General features: G+C 40.5%; 1 protein-coding gene across 1 annotated transcript in view; it reads left to right on the top strand.

The window, feature by feature from the left end:
- Positions 1-17,229, top strand: part of glra4a (glycine receptor, alpha 4a) — a 43,320-nt gene that overhangs the window by 13,218 nt on the left and 12,873 nt on the right. The window contains exons 2-5 of the mRNA XM_006632916.3: positions 12,868-13,001; positions 13,954-14,021; positions 15,840-16,063; positions 17,033-17,115. Coding sequence (XP_006632979.2) covers positions 12,868-13,001; positions 13,954-14,021; positions 15,840-16,063; positions 17,033-17,115 — 509 coding nt within the window. The remainder of the gene's footprint in view (positions 1-12,867; positions 13,002-13,953; positions 14,022-15,839; positions 16,064-17,032; positions 17,116-17,229) is intronic.

Genomic DNA, 17,229 nt, shown 5'->3' with positions numbered 1-17,229 from the left:
GTTATTTAAATCAGAGAAATCAAGCAGCCAGCTCCCAGTAGACACCTGTAATGGAAGTCTGAATTCATGCTGATTACAACTACAATCACTCCAGCAAGACTGTTCCTTTTCACCACGAATGTTAGCTGCCTAAGTCTCCTGCCCCATACAGCAGGCACAGGTGGGTAAATTATGCTGAATAATTATGGTGTACATTTTACCCTCCATCTTTAACCGGAGACTCCTGGTGTCTTACTACACTTGCCATGTAAATTTAATTTATTTCTTTAATTTTCTGAGACTTTGTGGGTGTAGGCTCCACCTAGATTTCCACCGTGCTTCAGGCAAAATGCAAATTTGTGCTTATTCAGATTGCAAATTGGGGTCATTGCATAAAAATGCAGCCCTAGACCCTAGTAGGCCACCTCTGCTCTGATTGTTGTTTTGGGAGATTCCATCTTAGGGTTCTAGAATTACAGCACAAAAGGCAGCATCAGAATGTGATATGCATGGCAAAGAAAATACCAGACCCATGAAATCATGGTGTCAACGTGAATCAGTTCTTCAAGTTTCTTGAGCACTTATGTGAACATGTAAGGCGCTTAAATTTTAATAACCCTCAGACTGAGTTCACATGCTGCAGCTCTGCAATGACAGCCTCAAGTATGCCATTAATTCAAGAGAACATGGTGTTTGCATTACCTACAATGTGCATACGAGATCATTCATATGGGGCCCAGTTAAACGCTTGAATAAAACAATGTCTAAGATCTGCACTCTTGCTCTTTGTCTCACTCTTTTTGAAAAAATAAAGACCATTTTAAGGAAATAAGGTTCCTATAATTTCTTGACCTTATTGATCTTCAACATCCACCAAGGAGCTATTTGTTTGAACTGAGTTGAGAGGCTTTCTTGCAGATTCATCAAGACATATTAACTCCATCAGAAGCATTTTCAAAAGGCACATTCTGAAAAAAGCAACTTGAGCAAATCCCACTGCAGTGAAGACTGTTTTCTCTGGAGAGCCCAAAAGCTTCATCACAGACTGAAACGAGGCTTAACAGCACTAGGCTTTTAATCTCTTCACTCATTTCTGCAACAGTATTGTCGTGTCTGTATGGGAAATACAGGGACAGCTGCCAGGGATATATAGGGGGCTGTCCCCAGTCAAGCCAGGAAAGACCTCTTTCTCCCACAACATGTCAGAGCTGGATGGTGATCAAGCGATAGCTATCATGTGACTCAGCAGGCTTAAAATCACAGCATATAAAGTTCTGTAATAACTGTGCTTATACCCAAGACTGTGATTAATACAGATCTTGATCTACCATGACATCTCAATCCATATTCATACTCTACAGGTAACAAATTGAAGGCATTAATCATTTTATCCAGACTGGCAGGTCTGTCCCTTTTTTCTCACAACCTGATGGGGATCTCTTAGGAGACAGATAGCAAGGCTGCTGGATGTGACTGCTGGATAACAGGCACCTGCTCTACAATGACATCCCGCTTTTACATCCCAATGTCCACCCAACAGCTATGAAACATCTGGATAATCTGCCCTGTCGGTGCTGTTCGCCACATTTGCCAAAAGCAGTGACAGAGCTCTGTGCATTCTCAGCCTTTCCTCACATTTGCACAGCAGGATTAACATCTGCTATGTACAAAAACACTTTTTCGTGCCTCTCCTGATGAACAAACTTCTGGAAGAGCACAAGGAACTTAACACACTGTGTCATCACACAATTGGGCTGCAGTGTGCTGTGAAGCCAACTGAACAGGGAAAGAAAAAGCTCCCAAACTGTGAATCATCTCTCTGAGTTGTCCCACGTCAATTCCTGCTGGTCGGGATGTCAGCAGCGGCAAGGAGAAAAAGTTATTTGTTAAAATGACGTTTTGTGTTTTTAACAGTTTGGCAGATGCTCTGATCATTGTACAGAATATCCATTGGATAAAAAAGACTGGGAATATATTTTGCACTGAAGGGTAATGGCCAGGTTCAGCACTGATCTGGTATTTAGGCAAGGCCAATAGGTCAGAACATGGAATAGAACTATTTGGACCCTAAGCAGAAAATGACCAGGGTGTGAGTAAATATGAAATGAGTAATGAATACTTTTGGGAAAACCCCATCTAAACAGAATCAAATACGTTGTAATTGTCAGAGCATCTAAAAATCAGGACTTCACTGTGGGCCTGTTGCCATTGATACCTGTTTCTTTTTAAATTGTCAAAAAAAGGTGTTTTTTTTCTTTTGGTTGTTTATTTCAATATTGACAAAGCAGAAGCCAATGAACCTTGAACCCTGTATACAAAGAGTGTCAGTAAAAAGAGGGTTACAGCAAAGTCATTAATTATCACACTAAAGAAGATAAATAGGCACAAACACAGACAGTGCCAAGCATGTTTAAAATTAAGCACAATTATTCACGTATCACTGAGCTCAGGATTTTGTTTTCCAGAAAAAAAAACGGGAACACAAAATATCTGTTGTACATACGAGAACATTAAGTCAATTGAAGATTTTAGCCTTACAGCAAATTACAGAATCTGTTAGAGAGCATTCCTAAAAAGCAGACTGATACAAAAAGGGTACAGAATATGTTTGGGGTAAAGACTGTGCTGCTGAGGTAGGGATGGCAGTTATCTAAGTAACCCTTTTACTGTGTATGTCCCCAGGCTACATGAGCTCTAGGTAGTCACGTAGTCCCAGGCATAGAAATTCAATCTTCAGTCAGCGTCGGGCTGTTCTTGAGGGCTGTGGTGAGCCAGTACTTTTGAGCTCCTAAAAAATGTCCTGAACTAATTTTTTTAAAGCATTTGCAGTGACAAAATATTTATGTCCATTCCTTGAGTAACTACTACTGTCAGGGGCCAGGCTGTTGGTGAGTCATCATGGCAACAGCTATGTGAATGATTCAGGTTTTACCTTGTAGACGATGGAAAAAATTGCCCAGGGATGTTTGCGCACGACAGACCATGCACGACTGGTGCAATGCATACCAGGCAGTTTTTTTTAAATGCTAGGCTACCGTTATTTTGCAATCAATATTCATGTCAGCCATGATGTATGTTCCTATCAAAATCCAACATGTGAAATCAGCATAGTGAATAGAAAAGAATGACAAGAAGATTTATGAAAAACTTTCCAAGTCAACATTTTCAATGATGGTGGATGTGGAAATCAGGACTGAAAAGTTGTGTTGATGTGTTGTCAGGTGTCAGGTCAGGACACGAGGCTTACAAAAAATCTAAACTGCTGCTGTGTTCCTTTGTGCACTGTAGGGGTAGAGTGAAGTTTAATTCAAGGGGTAGATGAGAGGTATTTTATTAGGTCCAGAGGGTATGTGATTTGTGCTCATAATGAAGCAAGCTGTGATATTGTGATGTTGAGATACAGCTGAATTGCATCAAATTAAAGCCATCATTTTTCCTATAAAGTAAAGGACACAGAGGATGAGATTATTTCTGACAAGCCTCTGGAGATATCAAGTCAGTTCCTGGTAGATTAAAGATTGCATGGAAATTACAATGCATGAATGGTAGCATCTAGTTTAGAAAAGCAATTGACTTCCCAGTTTAGCAGTGGTATAAATAATTGAACCCTAGGCTCACAATCAGGTGGCTAAGTACACAAGCTTTTCCATGCAGACATTTTGGCCATTAGTGTCCCCCCATATACAGTACAAAACTAATTATGTCATCTGAAAAAAAACAAACATAAAAATCGATTTCCTTGAGTCAGCTGAAAAAGGGGAGTGACAGACCAAAGCCTTTTTAAATAAAATATAGGCGACATTGAGCTGAAGATAATTTTACTAAACCAGAAATGCGGATCCATTTGTGTTGGAGTTCCATGTCGTTCTTCAAAATATTCTGCTTTTTTCATTACCCTCGTTGGCACAGTGTAATTCCTCTTTAGCTTCCCTGATGTAGTCCCCCCGTGACTCCCCAGCAACTCCACACACTCTTTACTTCAGTATTGTGAACACATGCTGAGCTCCTGACTGTGTGGTCATTACAGAACCAAGGGCACTGCGTAAGCAGAACCACACTGTGAGTTCGCACAATCTGGCCTCCCTACAGTATATTCCTCCTTCCCCTCAAATGGATGAAGCAATCTCTCACCCATCCAACCACTGTGTGAGGAGAAATGCAGCTGCATATAGTCTGCTGTGTGTCGCCCATGTGGGGGCTGCACTTCAGCGGGGAGTGAAGTGGATCCATTCCTATATATAGCAACTAGGTAGGTCCCTTTTCAGGCCATCAAGGCACATGGGGGGAAAGGGGGGCAAGGGGTCAAGGGCCCCCCTTTCTTGACCATCCAACACTGGGGATGGAGGTGATGTGGTCAGTATTACACTCCGGCCGGCTTATTACCCCCGGCTGAGAGGACCTGGGAGCCATCTGGAAGCAATTAGAGCAAGCTACATCTCTGGCCCTACCTGGGATTGAACCCGGGACCTTACGGTCAGAAGCTAGAAACCCGTACTGTCTGAGCTACCACGGCTCCTATATATAGCAACTGCCAGGATTAAAGGCACTATATAAATGCAATTATTATTATGGGATAATATACTTATGGCTGTATAAATCGAAATAAACAAGAGGAAGCTCTTTGGCCAATCTACCTCACTTGGTTGCTCGTAGTTAAATGATCGAAGGATCTCATCCAGTCTGGAAAGGTCCGGGGTATCTTCTCCTTCACAGGGCTGGGTAGCTTGTTCCAGACGCCAACCACTGTTAGTATAAAAGAGTGCAGACTGTTCTACAGGCATGTCTTTTTAGTTTTCCATCTTTGTCCTCTAATTTGTGTTCCACTAATAATTCTGCAAAACAAAAAAAAATGTGGGGAATTGTTCTGTTTGTACACAAATCAACAATATAGATAGAAATGGCACTGACAGTGAAATTTCACTCATAAACTGAGGTTCCCTTTGCATAAGTGTTTCTTGAGTTGTTTGAAAGGACAAAAACTACAGAATTGCATTTTCAATGGAATACTGAAATTTGGAATTTTTGCAGAGGAACACCAGTCTTGTTACCTCATAGCTTTGCTGGCTTGATTTAAAAAAAAGCACAATATACTGATATACAGTACATAAAGGGTTAATGAACAAAAAGCAGAAAGACTCTTGCGAGGTAAAATGTACACCAAACAGCTTTTCTCAGGAAACGAATTCTTCTTAACAGCTCACAAAACGTAACAGCAAACGCTGGAAAGGTAAATGCTAAGCAGCTGTTTACTCAGTGCATTTCATATTAATGTGAGCTTTATTCACTCATCTGTCGCACTGTTAAAAGTTCATAGTATACTCCACAGGATATAATTCCAAAGTGAAAAAATTATGCAGTATCAGTATTTTGTGGTTCCACAAAAGCAGCAATATTTATGTTTTTCTAACACTTGTGCTTAACGAGACCACATTCCATATGTGTAATCGATCGCAACATATTAAGCTCTATTTCATCCAAAACAAATTGACTTGTCTAGAAGCGTGAATAAAGTAACTCATGCTGTGCTAGATGGCAAACTAGGTTTACTGTATTTCCTGTCTTATCAAAGGCTTCAATCAATGACACTACAATGAAAACTTCCAAGGCCTGCAATACTCAAGAAAGAATTAAACATGCAATGGGATTTCTATAATTAGGCAATTTAATTAATAAGTACTCCACAACTTCGTGTAGCCTCTTTGTATTGGGCTAATGAGCTCTGTTCACTGCACGGACAGGTATTACGAGAGTTAAACCCCTCAAGTGTGAACAGTCAGCTTGAGGCCTGTAGGGATCCAACTTTGGTTTCAAATGTACATGAAACCTGTCATTCCTCTTGAATGCAATGTATGCAATATCATTCACTTGCAAAATATCTGCGCTTGCATACACCAAGAATACAGACTTTGCACTACAGTGAATCCATGGGAGAGAAGAAATGCCTGGGAGCTTGTTACATTTGTTGGATGTAGTCCTTTGTATTAGCTCAGATGTGCCATGAAGCAAGCCTTGTTCTTGAACATCCCCTAGAGGTGTTTTGAGATCAAACATCTTCCCTTCTTCCCTTCTTGCCTGTCAGCCCCTATGCCCCCTAATACATTAACTAAATATGGTGGGATCAGCGAAGCAGTTGTCTCTAAAAGGATAATGAACTCTGTCTCGGCCCTGCAATCAAAAGCTAAAAAATGATCTTGCTTGGGGGGGGGGGGTTGTTTGTTTTTCTTTTTCAAAATTATCACTTTAGTATGCCAATCGAGAGGCTTGTTTCAATGCAGCAGGGGGAAAATGCAAGCTCTCCTTTGCAGCCTGAACTCTGGTGCTTGCCTGATCAATATCGTTTTAAAAGTCTTCAGGGCCTTTTCTCACTGAGAACAAACTCTGCGCCTAAACTTATTTATAGACTATTTCTAAAGAGGTGTATCTTGTCTGCAGGGGGGAATGTTTTGATTTTTACCAACAGCTGCTTGATTATAATCACTGAGCATTTACAATCCTTAGCATTGGTCAGCCTCCTAGGAAACGTCTGTATGACATTTCAATAACTACATTTAAGGTGGGTTATGAATCACTGCTTCTGTTCAAGAGAGCCTGTTGGCCAGAGCTTAGTTTAGATGCTGTGTGCTTTATGAGTCAGAATAGTACTACAGAACTCAGTTGGTTTTCCATCTCTGGCTTAGTATTCTATTAGTATTATTCTATATTAAACATACTTTCATATTTCTTCAATTAAAGACTCTTTCAGTCAACAGAATCCATGTGGCTTTACAATCCAAGTGTAAAGAGTGCTTTAGCCTTATTTCTCCAGTGAATGAATAATCTTTGTCCCACCAGCATCATCGTCAGGATTTACTACACTTCCACAATATGGGTTGCTGTCTGCGCAGATATGGTCAATTCATTTTGTGCTACAGACAGACGCCTTGTTCTGAATGATCTCTCTTGTAAATGTCAGCATGTGAGGTGTTAGAGACCTCGCTGGAACTCAGACCCCCAGGGTTACCAAGAGAAAATGAGTGGAATAGGACAGGAAGAAGCACATACAGTAAGACAAGAGAAAGGCAGAATACTGCAATTTGGTCCATAACAAAGTCCCTAAAGATGTGTTCTATCCAAAGTCTGCGGCCAATATGGCCAAAAGCTACCAATTAAAATTAACAAAGCCTGGTCCATTTTTAACTGTTTCTTTGTCAAGAGGCCTTTGCATACAGCACATAAAATACAAGAGATGATAGCTGCAATTTATCACTTATGTAAGGTCTACCTTCCAAAATCTGAAACCCACTAAAAAAATATCAGTGTCTGGGTAACCTGAAAGCAGTTGTGATCAATTTTATATTTAGCTTTCATTTAAACAATACTATCTTGTTTCTAAAAAAAAGACATCCTTTAAATTACTCATATAATAATTAAACAGGTGGGTAGCTGCGTCAGCATGTGTAGGCTGCAAAGGAACAAGTAATAGGTTTATTCCATGCTGAAAAAAAGAAGAAAGAGAACACAACGTTTCGGCCGTGGAGCCTTCTTCAGGTGTGAACCTGAAGAAGGCTCCACGGCCGAAACGTTGTGTTCTCTTTCTTCTTTTTTTCAGCATGGAATAAACCTATTACTTGTAATAATTAAACATTTATGGATAAGGTTCCAGATTATACATTGTTAATCATTTGTTAAACACTACCCATAGATAATGGAGAAAAGGTCATTTTCTTTAAGATATCTGTGTATATTTCAAGACTTGGGGTATTTGATTGGAAATATGATGTTTCAGGACAGGTACAAAATAAAACACTTTTACATCTGATTTGGAGAACTGTAATACTGATTATGATATATATGTTATACTTTAGATTATTAAATGAGACAATTTAAAGATTGTAAAAGATTGAATTCTCTACATATACAGTATCTGTTGGCTGAGCAGGCTTACCATTTTTGTATAAATTATTTGTGCATCTCCATGATGTTTGTTGGATCTAGGGAATGGCCATATTCACAATTAGTATTCATTCTAAAGGCTGATTTGCTAATGAAAAGCAATTAACAGCATATGTTTGCAATGCTTGTGCAGAATATGTGCTCTTCCTAATTGAAATTAATCTAGCTCAGTGAATTCTATGCTGAAACACAGTTTTATGGAGCACAAAAACAAAGTTTTTTTTAATCATTCTGGTACAAAGCAAACTTCTGGGAAGGTTTGCTTTAAGTTAATTTACTGTAAATAAATACACAGAAGCTTCTCATCATTTCCAGAGATAGATGAGCTACTGACAACAACAAAGTAACTTGACAGGAAACTTTAATGCATTGTATTGGATGATGCTGAGCACATATCCTCCCAGAAAATGAACATCAGCACACCCCTGTGTTCCAGTGTACAAACATATACAGTAGATGTGTATGGTATTTAGGTGTATACAGGTGCAGAAGATGTCAGGCCCAATTTTGGCAGTGGTCCAAGAGACCTCAGTTAGAACTGAGCTGGCCATACTCCTTGAATGGAACACTGAAAGCTGGGCTATGCTGCCAGCATTGGTATCTAAACAAGACTAAAAACTTCCTTTCTGATAGCTTTATGGCTAAACAAAAGCCAACACACTTTCAGGCTGTGTGGGTTGAATATATTTACATGTTGTCCTGCAAACAGTTTATAAAAGCAGCCTTACAAAACTAGGAGTCATTTAACCGACTTCGTAATTACTGCAAAGTCACAGGTTTCTGTTTTGTTGTGGGGTTTTTTCTCCCCTTTGGCATTTCCCATATCATCTCAGTCCTGGTCCTGGAGCGCCAGTGTGTCTACCAGTTTTCATTCCAACTTAGCTCTTAAGAAGTGAAACCAGCTGGTTACTGGTTTACCTGAACCAGTTCTCCCAGCTCTTCAGGTGCTCCTGCTTTTGAGAGACCTGGAAGCCCTGCAGGCACGCTGACTGGCCCCTTCAGGGCAAGGATTGGAATTCCCTGAACTTAGATCAATAGTTATGATTCTGTTGGATTTTTCCCAGTTCTGTGAAATTCAATGCACCGTTTATGTCTTACATTCTGTAAATGCAACTACGCACTTACATCAAGAAAATCTTATACCACACTCCAAATCACAAGGCGAGAATTTGGAAATGAGGGAATCAAGTAAATTCACAGGGAGATTGTAATTCTTGTCAAGGTTCAGGCTTCAATGTTGAGAAGACTCAACCACCAGGCAGCAGAACAGGGCTGCAAAGGTCAGTCTGTCTCATTACGGAGCTTCCCTTGCATTTCAATGATTTAAGAACTGGCTCAATGTTTCATTTAGCAGGGCTTGTACAGCCTCTCAATGGCCTGCCGAGGGCTATTAGGGCAGACCTATGCTCTCTTCAGAGCTGTCCCTTCAGGATCTGAGAAGAACTAACGTCAGAGAAAAAAAGAGCCTCATAGTAATTCCGCAAAGCCTATTGATTGTGCTGTTTTGTTACAGTATTTTTTTACCAAGAAATGCACCTGAGGAGAAATGCTTTACAAAGCTGCTGGAGTTCTGCAGAAACAGGACTTTGTTGATTATGAATACTGTAAATGGCTGGGGATGGTCATGACAGTGCATTGCATCATGGGATTGGGCTCTTGACTCTGAAGGAACGTCAGAGCCTGGGTGAGGCTGTCACATGTGTGGTGACTGTAAATCACAGAACCGGGAGGCACTATTCAGCAGTTACTGACAGTTACACTGTCAAAGCGTTATTTTAGTTAGAGCTAAAGAGAGAGGTACTCTGGGATTATAAGAAGAATGCAGTGATCATCAAAATCTCTAATTGAGCTACTGTGTGATGCCTTCAAAAGCAATGCCACAAAAGCAATCATTTGATCCAAACATAAAAGAGCCACAGACGTCATTCTACACACTTGGGCGGCCTGTTCAGAAAGCTTTCGGAAATGCCCTTACAGAATGGTTACACACAGTAAAGCTGTGTGCAATAATGCAAACGCCAATAAATATGCATAGAAACTTTAAAAAACAAATACTGACATTATTATAGGAAATAAACCTCAAATAAATTGGTTTCTTACAGCTAAGGAGTACCAACAAACATCAATGAGGCACTGAGTTAGAAAAACAAATTACTGAGCTAGAAATAGGAAGGCAAAGAAAAACCTGTTTTTGTCTTGTGTAATATATTTCACTTTCTGACTCTCATCTTCTTTTAATCTTCCTAACATCTTTGCCCCATCAGCCGATACATGTCTTTAAACTCTTACTTATTTTATCATTATTGCCTCCCAGCCAAGATTTCCCGCTGCAAAAATCCATTTCCCTCTCCTGATTTTCACTGGTTTATCATCCCGTTCATCCCCTAATTACATTCTGAGATAGACAGTCCAGAATATTTATGAAACACAACCTTTAGAAACATGAACTGCTATAATGTACAAAAATACTGTTGCACAAATGGAGTATAGTAATTGTGTGTTTGTTTGTGGTGCTACATGCTGTTACGATCACTTAAACAGTTGTGAGTAGGCTTTAAATTGTTACAATACAGTATATTTAGTACTGTCAAACAGCCAGTGCCTCAAGAGGCAGAACCTCTTATAAGGCACTATTTACACGGGAATGTCATGTTGATCTTGTTCAGCAGAACCTCAGCTTCATTACTGTCAAAATGTGCAAGATATCCCTGTTATCAACATGTAATCAATAAAATAACACAAACATGAAATAAATCCTGTATTTCCTATGTCAACATTTCAGGAAGACTAAAGTCATAACTTTGCAGCCAATAGAAATCACAAGTTTTCCACTGGGAAGAAGTCCAAGAAGACAGTTAAATGTTTGTCTTTCACTGTACATGCACAGAATCAAGTCTTGTTAATGTCTTGAATCATAAATGAATTCAATGAATTCAGTCTCATTCTGGACAAAGAAAAGCAAATTGTTTAAATAATGAAGATGATTACTATGTACAGTAATTCATTTAGAATGTAATGGTTATTTTGTATTTTTGAGTTCACCTATAAAAAGACCATGAGAAGGTTTAGAGCATCTGTGTGCTTCATCAGTATTCACAGGGATAAAAACATTATCCGTACTAGCAAAGCAATCATATACAGTTAATGACATAATATGATCGTCAGCAGAGCAACACAATTGGGTTTTCAAGGCCACACAGTTTGAGAAAGTGTAGATACCATGAAGCACACCTGAAGGAAAAAAATGAATTCAGCAGAATTTAAAATGAAGTCAGGTGGGAATATAAAGATGAAAGAAGCTTGTTAAATTTAAAAGTAGGTCTTTTCTTTGGAGGGAAGAGAGAGGTGGTGGAGTACATTAGCTTCTGGTCTGCCAGAATGTGTTGTAAACCCTCAAAGAATGGTAGAATCAAGTTAGACCATATCTTTCTCTTTCATTCGTCTTTAAAAATGTCTGTCAATCCAATGGCAGTGGCAAGGTCTGTAATGCATGAAGTGCAACATTAGTGCAATGCAAGCTGCCCCCTCCAGGTGCGTTGAGGACAGTGCCTTGGGTTGTTAAAACAGTACCTACTGTACCGCAGCAAGAGCATAGGTGAAGGACTCTGAACCAATCAGCACCCAGACATGAGTAATATCCCCAAGTACATAAACATGGCTGGGCAATAAGAAATGTATCTTGCAAGGGTGTTGGATGTGATGTAATTGTTTATAACTAAGTTGGAAGTTGGAGAGGGACAACAGCAACCAAGAACTGAATGCTTTGTGAATGCTTTCAATACTGGGTGAGAACCGTTTGGCTTCACCTGTCTGGTTAATGGGTAGTCTCCTGGCCACAGGACAAGGAGGCAGGAACCCCACCCCAGAGTGGATGAACCAGGAGCACCTGCAAGGTGGAGACAGGCGAAGGAGGGATGCTTGAAACCAGTGCGAAAGGAGGCTTTTGAGTTTAGTTTATGTCACTTGTTTCGTAATGATGGTGATCAGGTGTTGCTGTAGGGGATTGACTTCTTGTTGTTATCCCTCCCGAACTTCAGTTAATAACTTCCATTTATTAATCTGATGAAAGGATTATTCTGGTTGAGGGAGTGACTACATACCACCATCGCTACAAACTATGTTCTCTTTCAAAGGACAGCGTACAGAAATGATGAAACTCTCTACCGAACTCTGTGTTCCACCCCAGAGAACAATTCTTCTCATGTGTTTGTGTCCATCTTTACAACTGCCACGAGCAGAAACAATGAGAAACAATGAGAAACAATGAGAATGTGAAAAGACTTCACAGTTATGCTGTTGACATGCTCTAAGCCATTATAGAATACAAACAGATCCTGGCAGACAACGTGGCACAGAGCTCGAGAGCAGCAAGCTTCTGAAGCCACCCTTCCGTTGCTGGCTTCAGAGGGCTTACCTTTATCATTCTGAGGTTATGACAGACTCAAGTAAAAACTATATAAAACTATGGCAAAATTACAACCAATTGCATGGGCACTTACGCACCAGGTGGGCCCCATGGCTCTTGAATTTCTTTCTCAAGCCAGTCAAAGCTGTCAGACTGAGATGGCTGCCGCTTTTGAAGCCTGAATCAATGCTTCCCTATTCTGGCATCTCCTGAACTGCTGCTAGTGAAACTGAGCTGTCTAATTGACTAGTAGTTTGCTTTAGTTTCGAAATCTAATGGTTTCCTTTTTCAATTTCTCACCATCATATTTATTTACTTTTCTAAGCAATGTGTATGATCCTGTACTGAAAACCTATCACAAAAATACTTTGTCAAACCAATTTCAAAAAACTTTTACATCACCACCCTGCGTACTGTAGTCCATTTCCAAGTCCTGTGAGCTCTTCAGTTTGTCAAAAGATGTTGCACGTCTGTGCAAATAGGTCTGTATTGGACAATTCTAACACCACAACCTCTTTCTGTGTCCATTACTTGTGTGTCTGAAAACTCAGGCCTGGATCCTGCAAGGAGGAGATCAAGTCAGCCAGCAGGGCAGCCCCCAAGCCCATGTCCCCATCTGACTTTCTGGATAAGCTCATGGGGAGAACCTCTGGATACGATGCCCGCATCAGGCCCAACTTCAAAGGTACTTCCATAAGTGACTACCCATGTGAGGCAGCCTGAAAGGCGCATTTCTGAAGAATGAGATGGAATAAATACTAGGCCCTTACCATGAGTAACACTCCAGAAACCAGCAGTGTGTGGATCCACAAGAGTTGGTCACCTACGTCTATGGAGTACTGTATATACAGGTGATGGTGACTGCCAAAGGACTGTTAATGTCAGAATTGACAGACACATTATCATGCCTACTTGAAAGCAGAACATGCATTTAACTACTGTGAGGCTGTAGCTTTACATTACATCCCCACCACTCCCATCTGTATCACAGGGTCACAACCGTCCATCCAAACCCACCCAAACGCAGTCCTGATGCTGCCCTTGTTGACGCTCCTGCAGAGCTACAAATATTTCCTCCTACAAAGGAAATGTTGGTTTTTGAGTGGTCCTCTTTTGGTCCAGTTTATATGTTTGTAAGGTATGTCAAGTTATACTATTCTAGCAGTTTAAAATACAGGGTGTGATATTCTCATTGGTTTATAGCCAGTATGGATCTTGCTGTATCCAGCCCATGGTCCCGGTCAGCAGATGTTTTAAAATGTACAAGTTCTGCATCTTACAACCTTTTGGGCTTAAGATTGATCCATATTTCTGGAATACTTTCATAAAGTGCACAAAATGACTGAAGGAAAATCCCAATATATTTTTAACTTAAGAAAATAAAAGATAACAAGAGAACAACACTAGCACCCACTTTCAGATGCTTATTATATTACATGTTTAATAAGTTGGTAGGACATTCAAATGAAAGCTCATGTTAAATGTAACTTTCGTGAAAAGAGATATTCAACAACTGCATAACACATACATCACATTCTCATCAAACTCTGTTAGGATATTAACAAAGAAAACATGTTGAACTTACAAAAAACATTGCATAATTGTGCAGGACTGATGCCATTGTGTTCTCAATTCAGGTCCACCTGTGAATGTCACCTGCAACATATTCATCAACAGCTTCGGGTCTGTCACAGAAACCACAATGGTAAGAGCTTCCAACTGAAATCTCCTAGAATCACACCTGTCCCGACACATTTTTTTCAGAAGTATGCTTCTGGGTTATTACTCCTAGAAAGCTGTTTAATCTGAAGAGCAGAGCACAAGGAGCTTGAATGCCTTGCTCAGGACAGCAGGCCACCTAGTAACATTCCCCTTGCTTTCTTCACCAAAGCTCCAGATCATAGCATTCACTGCAGAGCAGCACAAACACAACACAGCTCCATCTTGTACCATTCAGTTAAGTAGCTCTATTTGGAAGCATTTAGAAGAAAATAAGCAGCAGATCTCTGTGCATATTGTAGAGAATAAACATAAAGTGTTTTTATCTTTGTTTATTGTGTTTTATCTTCTGTTTATCCTCTTTGCTTATATCTTCTGCACATCAGAGTGAGAGTTCAGGGTTTAATCTGATCTGTTAAGTGCAAAATGCTCATCCATGGCATACAAAAACAAGGAGCCAGAAAGGAAAAGCTACCTGCAGAAATTCTGAGAAGAGTAGTTGTATTTAAATTAATGACCCAATTATAATTAAGTACCTTATCTGCAATTAAAATTAAAATAAATTCAGAAATGAAAAATAGAAGACATTAATAAGTCTTAAGGGGAAGGGTTTGGTGAGCAAAACTGAAGATATTAACTGTAATAGATTGCCAGAAGACTACAGCAGGCTTACACCAGGGTAAGATCCCTTTAGAAGGAAGCAGCAATAATTTCTCTGCGTGGTGCTCCAAAGTCTTCTACTTATTTTGATTAATGCATTGTCTCTGCTTGTTCTTCTGCTGCTTTTGATGGGCTTAAGTTAGAATTTTGAAAAATGCAGGGAAGATCCATTAATCTCAGCTGAGCTGCATCATGGTTTTTTTTCTCCTTAAAACTGCAGAATGTACACACTTAAGAATACACTTTTTTTTTCTTTTTTTCACCCAACCACCTTAACAAAAACTAATGCCTTGGTGTTGGGGAAACAATGAGTGATCAATAAGGCAGCACTGAGCTCTATAACTCTCCTGGAGAACCTCATCTGTCATTGGGGTGGAAGCGTTGGGCTGTGCTGGTCAGTGGTAAAAGCAGAAATTTACATTTCTTTCTCAGTTGCGAGTTGTGGGCTTATTAGAGACCATAATACGGAAGACGTGTAGGAGGCAATGCCTGTTTCTACAGTAGAATCCAGAGAAAAGGCTTTCTTCAGCTAGCTAAAACTATTTTACCGCTCTCATTGTATGTGGGTACTCTATAAGACACTTTTTCTCAAGATGAATGGCATTTAACGAATTTATTTCAGAGACATTCCGATTCCTGAATCCCAAATCTTTGTTTAGTTACATGTTTCTTTAGCTATCTATTTTTCGAGAAAAAATAAGAAGGAGCCTCTGTTGCTTTCGGTAAAGTTTTCATCCGACTCATGACGGGGGTAGGGTGCGGTGGTGAAGGGATATGTCCTCTCCAGCAGTGTGTCCACACACAGGGCAGTCAGCGACTCTCCTTCAGCTTTCGCCTGAATACGCACGGTCCTCAGCTGACCAACAGCTGCCGTCCCACAGCCCCGTTCCGAACCAGTCAAATCGATAAGAAGAAGCGAAATCAGCTGAGCTGAGCGCCGAACCTTACAAACACAGCCCAAGTAAGAATGAAGGTTAGCTTACAGTCTATTACAGAGCACATTAGTCCTCACCGAGCGGTACCAAATGAATCCGTCACGCAAATGAGGAGAGAAAGCTGGGTAACTCGGAATAAAAAAGAACAGATACAACTTAGATTCGTCTGGAAGTGAGTGGTGTCTGCTGCTCTCTTTCCCTCGCCGCAGGACTACAGACTGAACGTTTTCCTGAGGCAGCAGTGGAGCGACCCCCGGCTGGCGTACAGTGAGTACCCCGACGACTCCCTGGACCTCGACCCCTCCATGCTGGACTCCATCTGGAAGCCCGACCTGTTCTTCGCCAACGAGAAGGGGGCCAACTTTCACGAGGTCACCACGGACAACAAGCTGCTGCGCATCTTTAAGAACGGCAACGTGCTGTACAGCATCAGGTACGCCACCAGGGCCACAGTGCGAGGGGCCATCTGAGTGACAGCTGCACGACACACCCCTTCTAAAGAGAGACGGGCTTACACTGCACCACCTGGAAATTTCTGAAAAGAAATAAAAGCTCTTCTTCTCTAACCTACTTTAACTTCTCTTTCATAGCAAGTCACACCTCTTATTCACCCAAAACTAAACAAGGATCCCTGTTAGAGTTCTCAAAATCTCATCAAATTGGCAGATATTAAGTACAAACTAGGCAACTGTTAAACTGAAAACATGAGATATGCCAAGATGTGTCAGCACAGAAGCATGCAGTGACAAAAGAGATCATTCCAGTGCTTTTTCTCTCAGATTAGGCAGATTTTGTTGAATCGTGTTGCAGATTCCACTGGATACAGTTAGTCTCTCAGTGGGTCTGTAAGAAATAAGTCAAAACTTGTTTTTAAATATAATAGATATCTCAGAAATGAATGCATCCCCACGTGCACCATGCTTGGAACTTAAAAGTGCACAACACACATTGCCCAACAGATAATTATACAGCAGCTCGTTAACAGCAAAAGTCCTCAACAGCGCTTATTTTTCCCATTAGCAATCTGAAAGCTTTATACATTGGCAACCTGAATAAATAAAATAACAGATGAACTGCTCTGCAATAAACATATTGTTTCAGTAATGCTGTGATGTAGAAGAGGTACTGAAATAATTTTCTTTTGCAGTGCATCTTCCCACAAAAATACCTCTGCCATTATCGTCTAGATTGCAAGTAAAAGCTAGGCGAGTCAGCTCAGACGTCTATGTAATTTGCAATCAGAATGGTACATTACAATATTCCTGACTTCTCTGCATCTGCTACCCCTTATTTCCTTGTCTTTATTTCCTTTGCTATGTGTGTTATATTGCTTCCTCTGTCTCTTTCTGTTTTCCTGCCTCCTGAGCTTCCTCCTCTGTCTCTTGTCTTGTCTCTATCTCAGGCTGACTCTGACCCTTTCCTGCCCTATGGACTTGAAGAATTTCCCAATGGATATTCAGACATGTACCATGCAGCTTGAAAGCTGTGAGTCCGTTGATTTCCTTCCTTTTTCTTCTTCTCATTTCACACTCCACCTCAGTCCCATCACCCAAGGAGGTACCTAGGGAGTATGACGGATTAAAAAATCACAGAGTGCGT

The sequence above is a fragment of the Lepisosteus oculatus genome, chromosome 8 (genome assembly GCF_040954835.1).
Source record: "Lepisosteus oculatus isolate fLepOcu1 chromosome 8, fLepOcu1.hap2, whole genome shotgun sequence".
NCBI classification, from domain to species: domain Eukaryota; kingdom Metazoa; phylum Chordata; class Actinopteri; order Semionotiformes; family Lepisosteidae; genus Lepisosteus; species Lepisosteus oculatus.
Note: the sequence above shows the minus strand (reverse complement) of the source record. Positions and strands in the feature narration are given on the sequence as shown.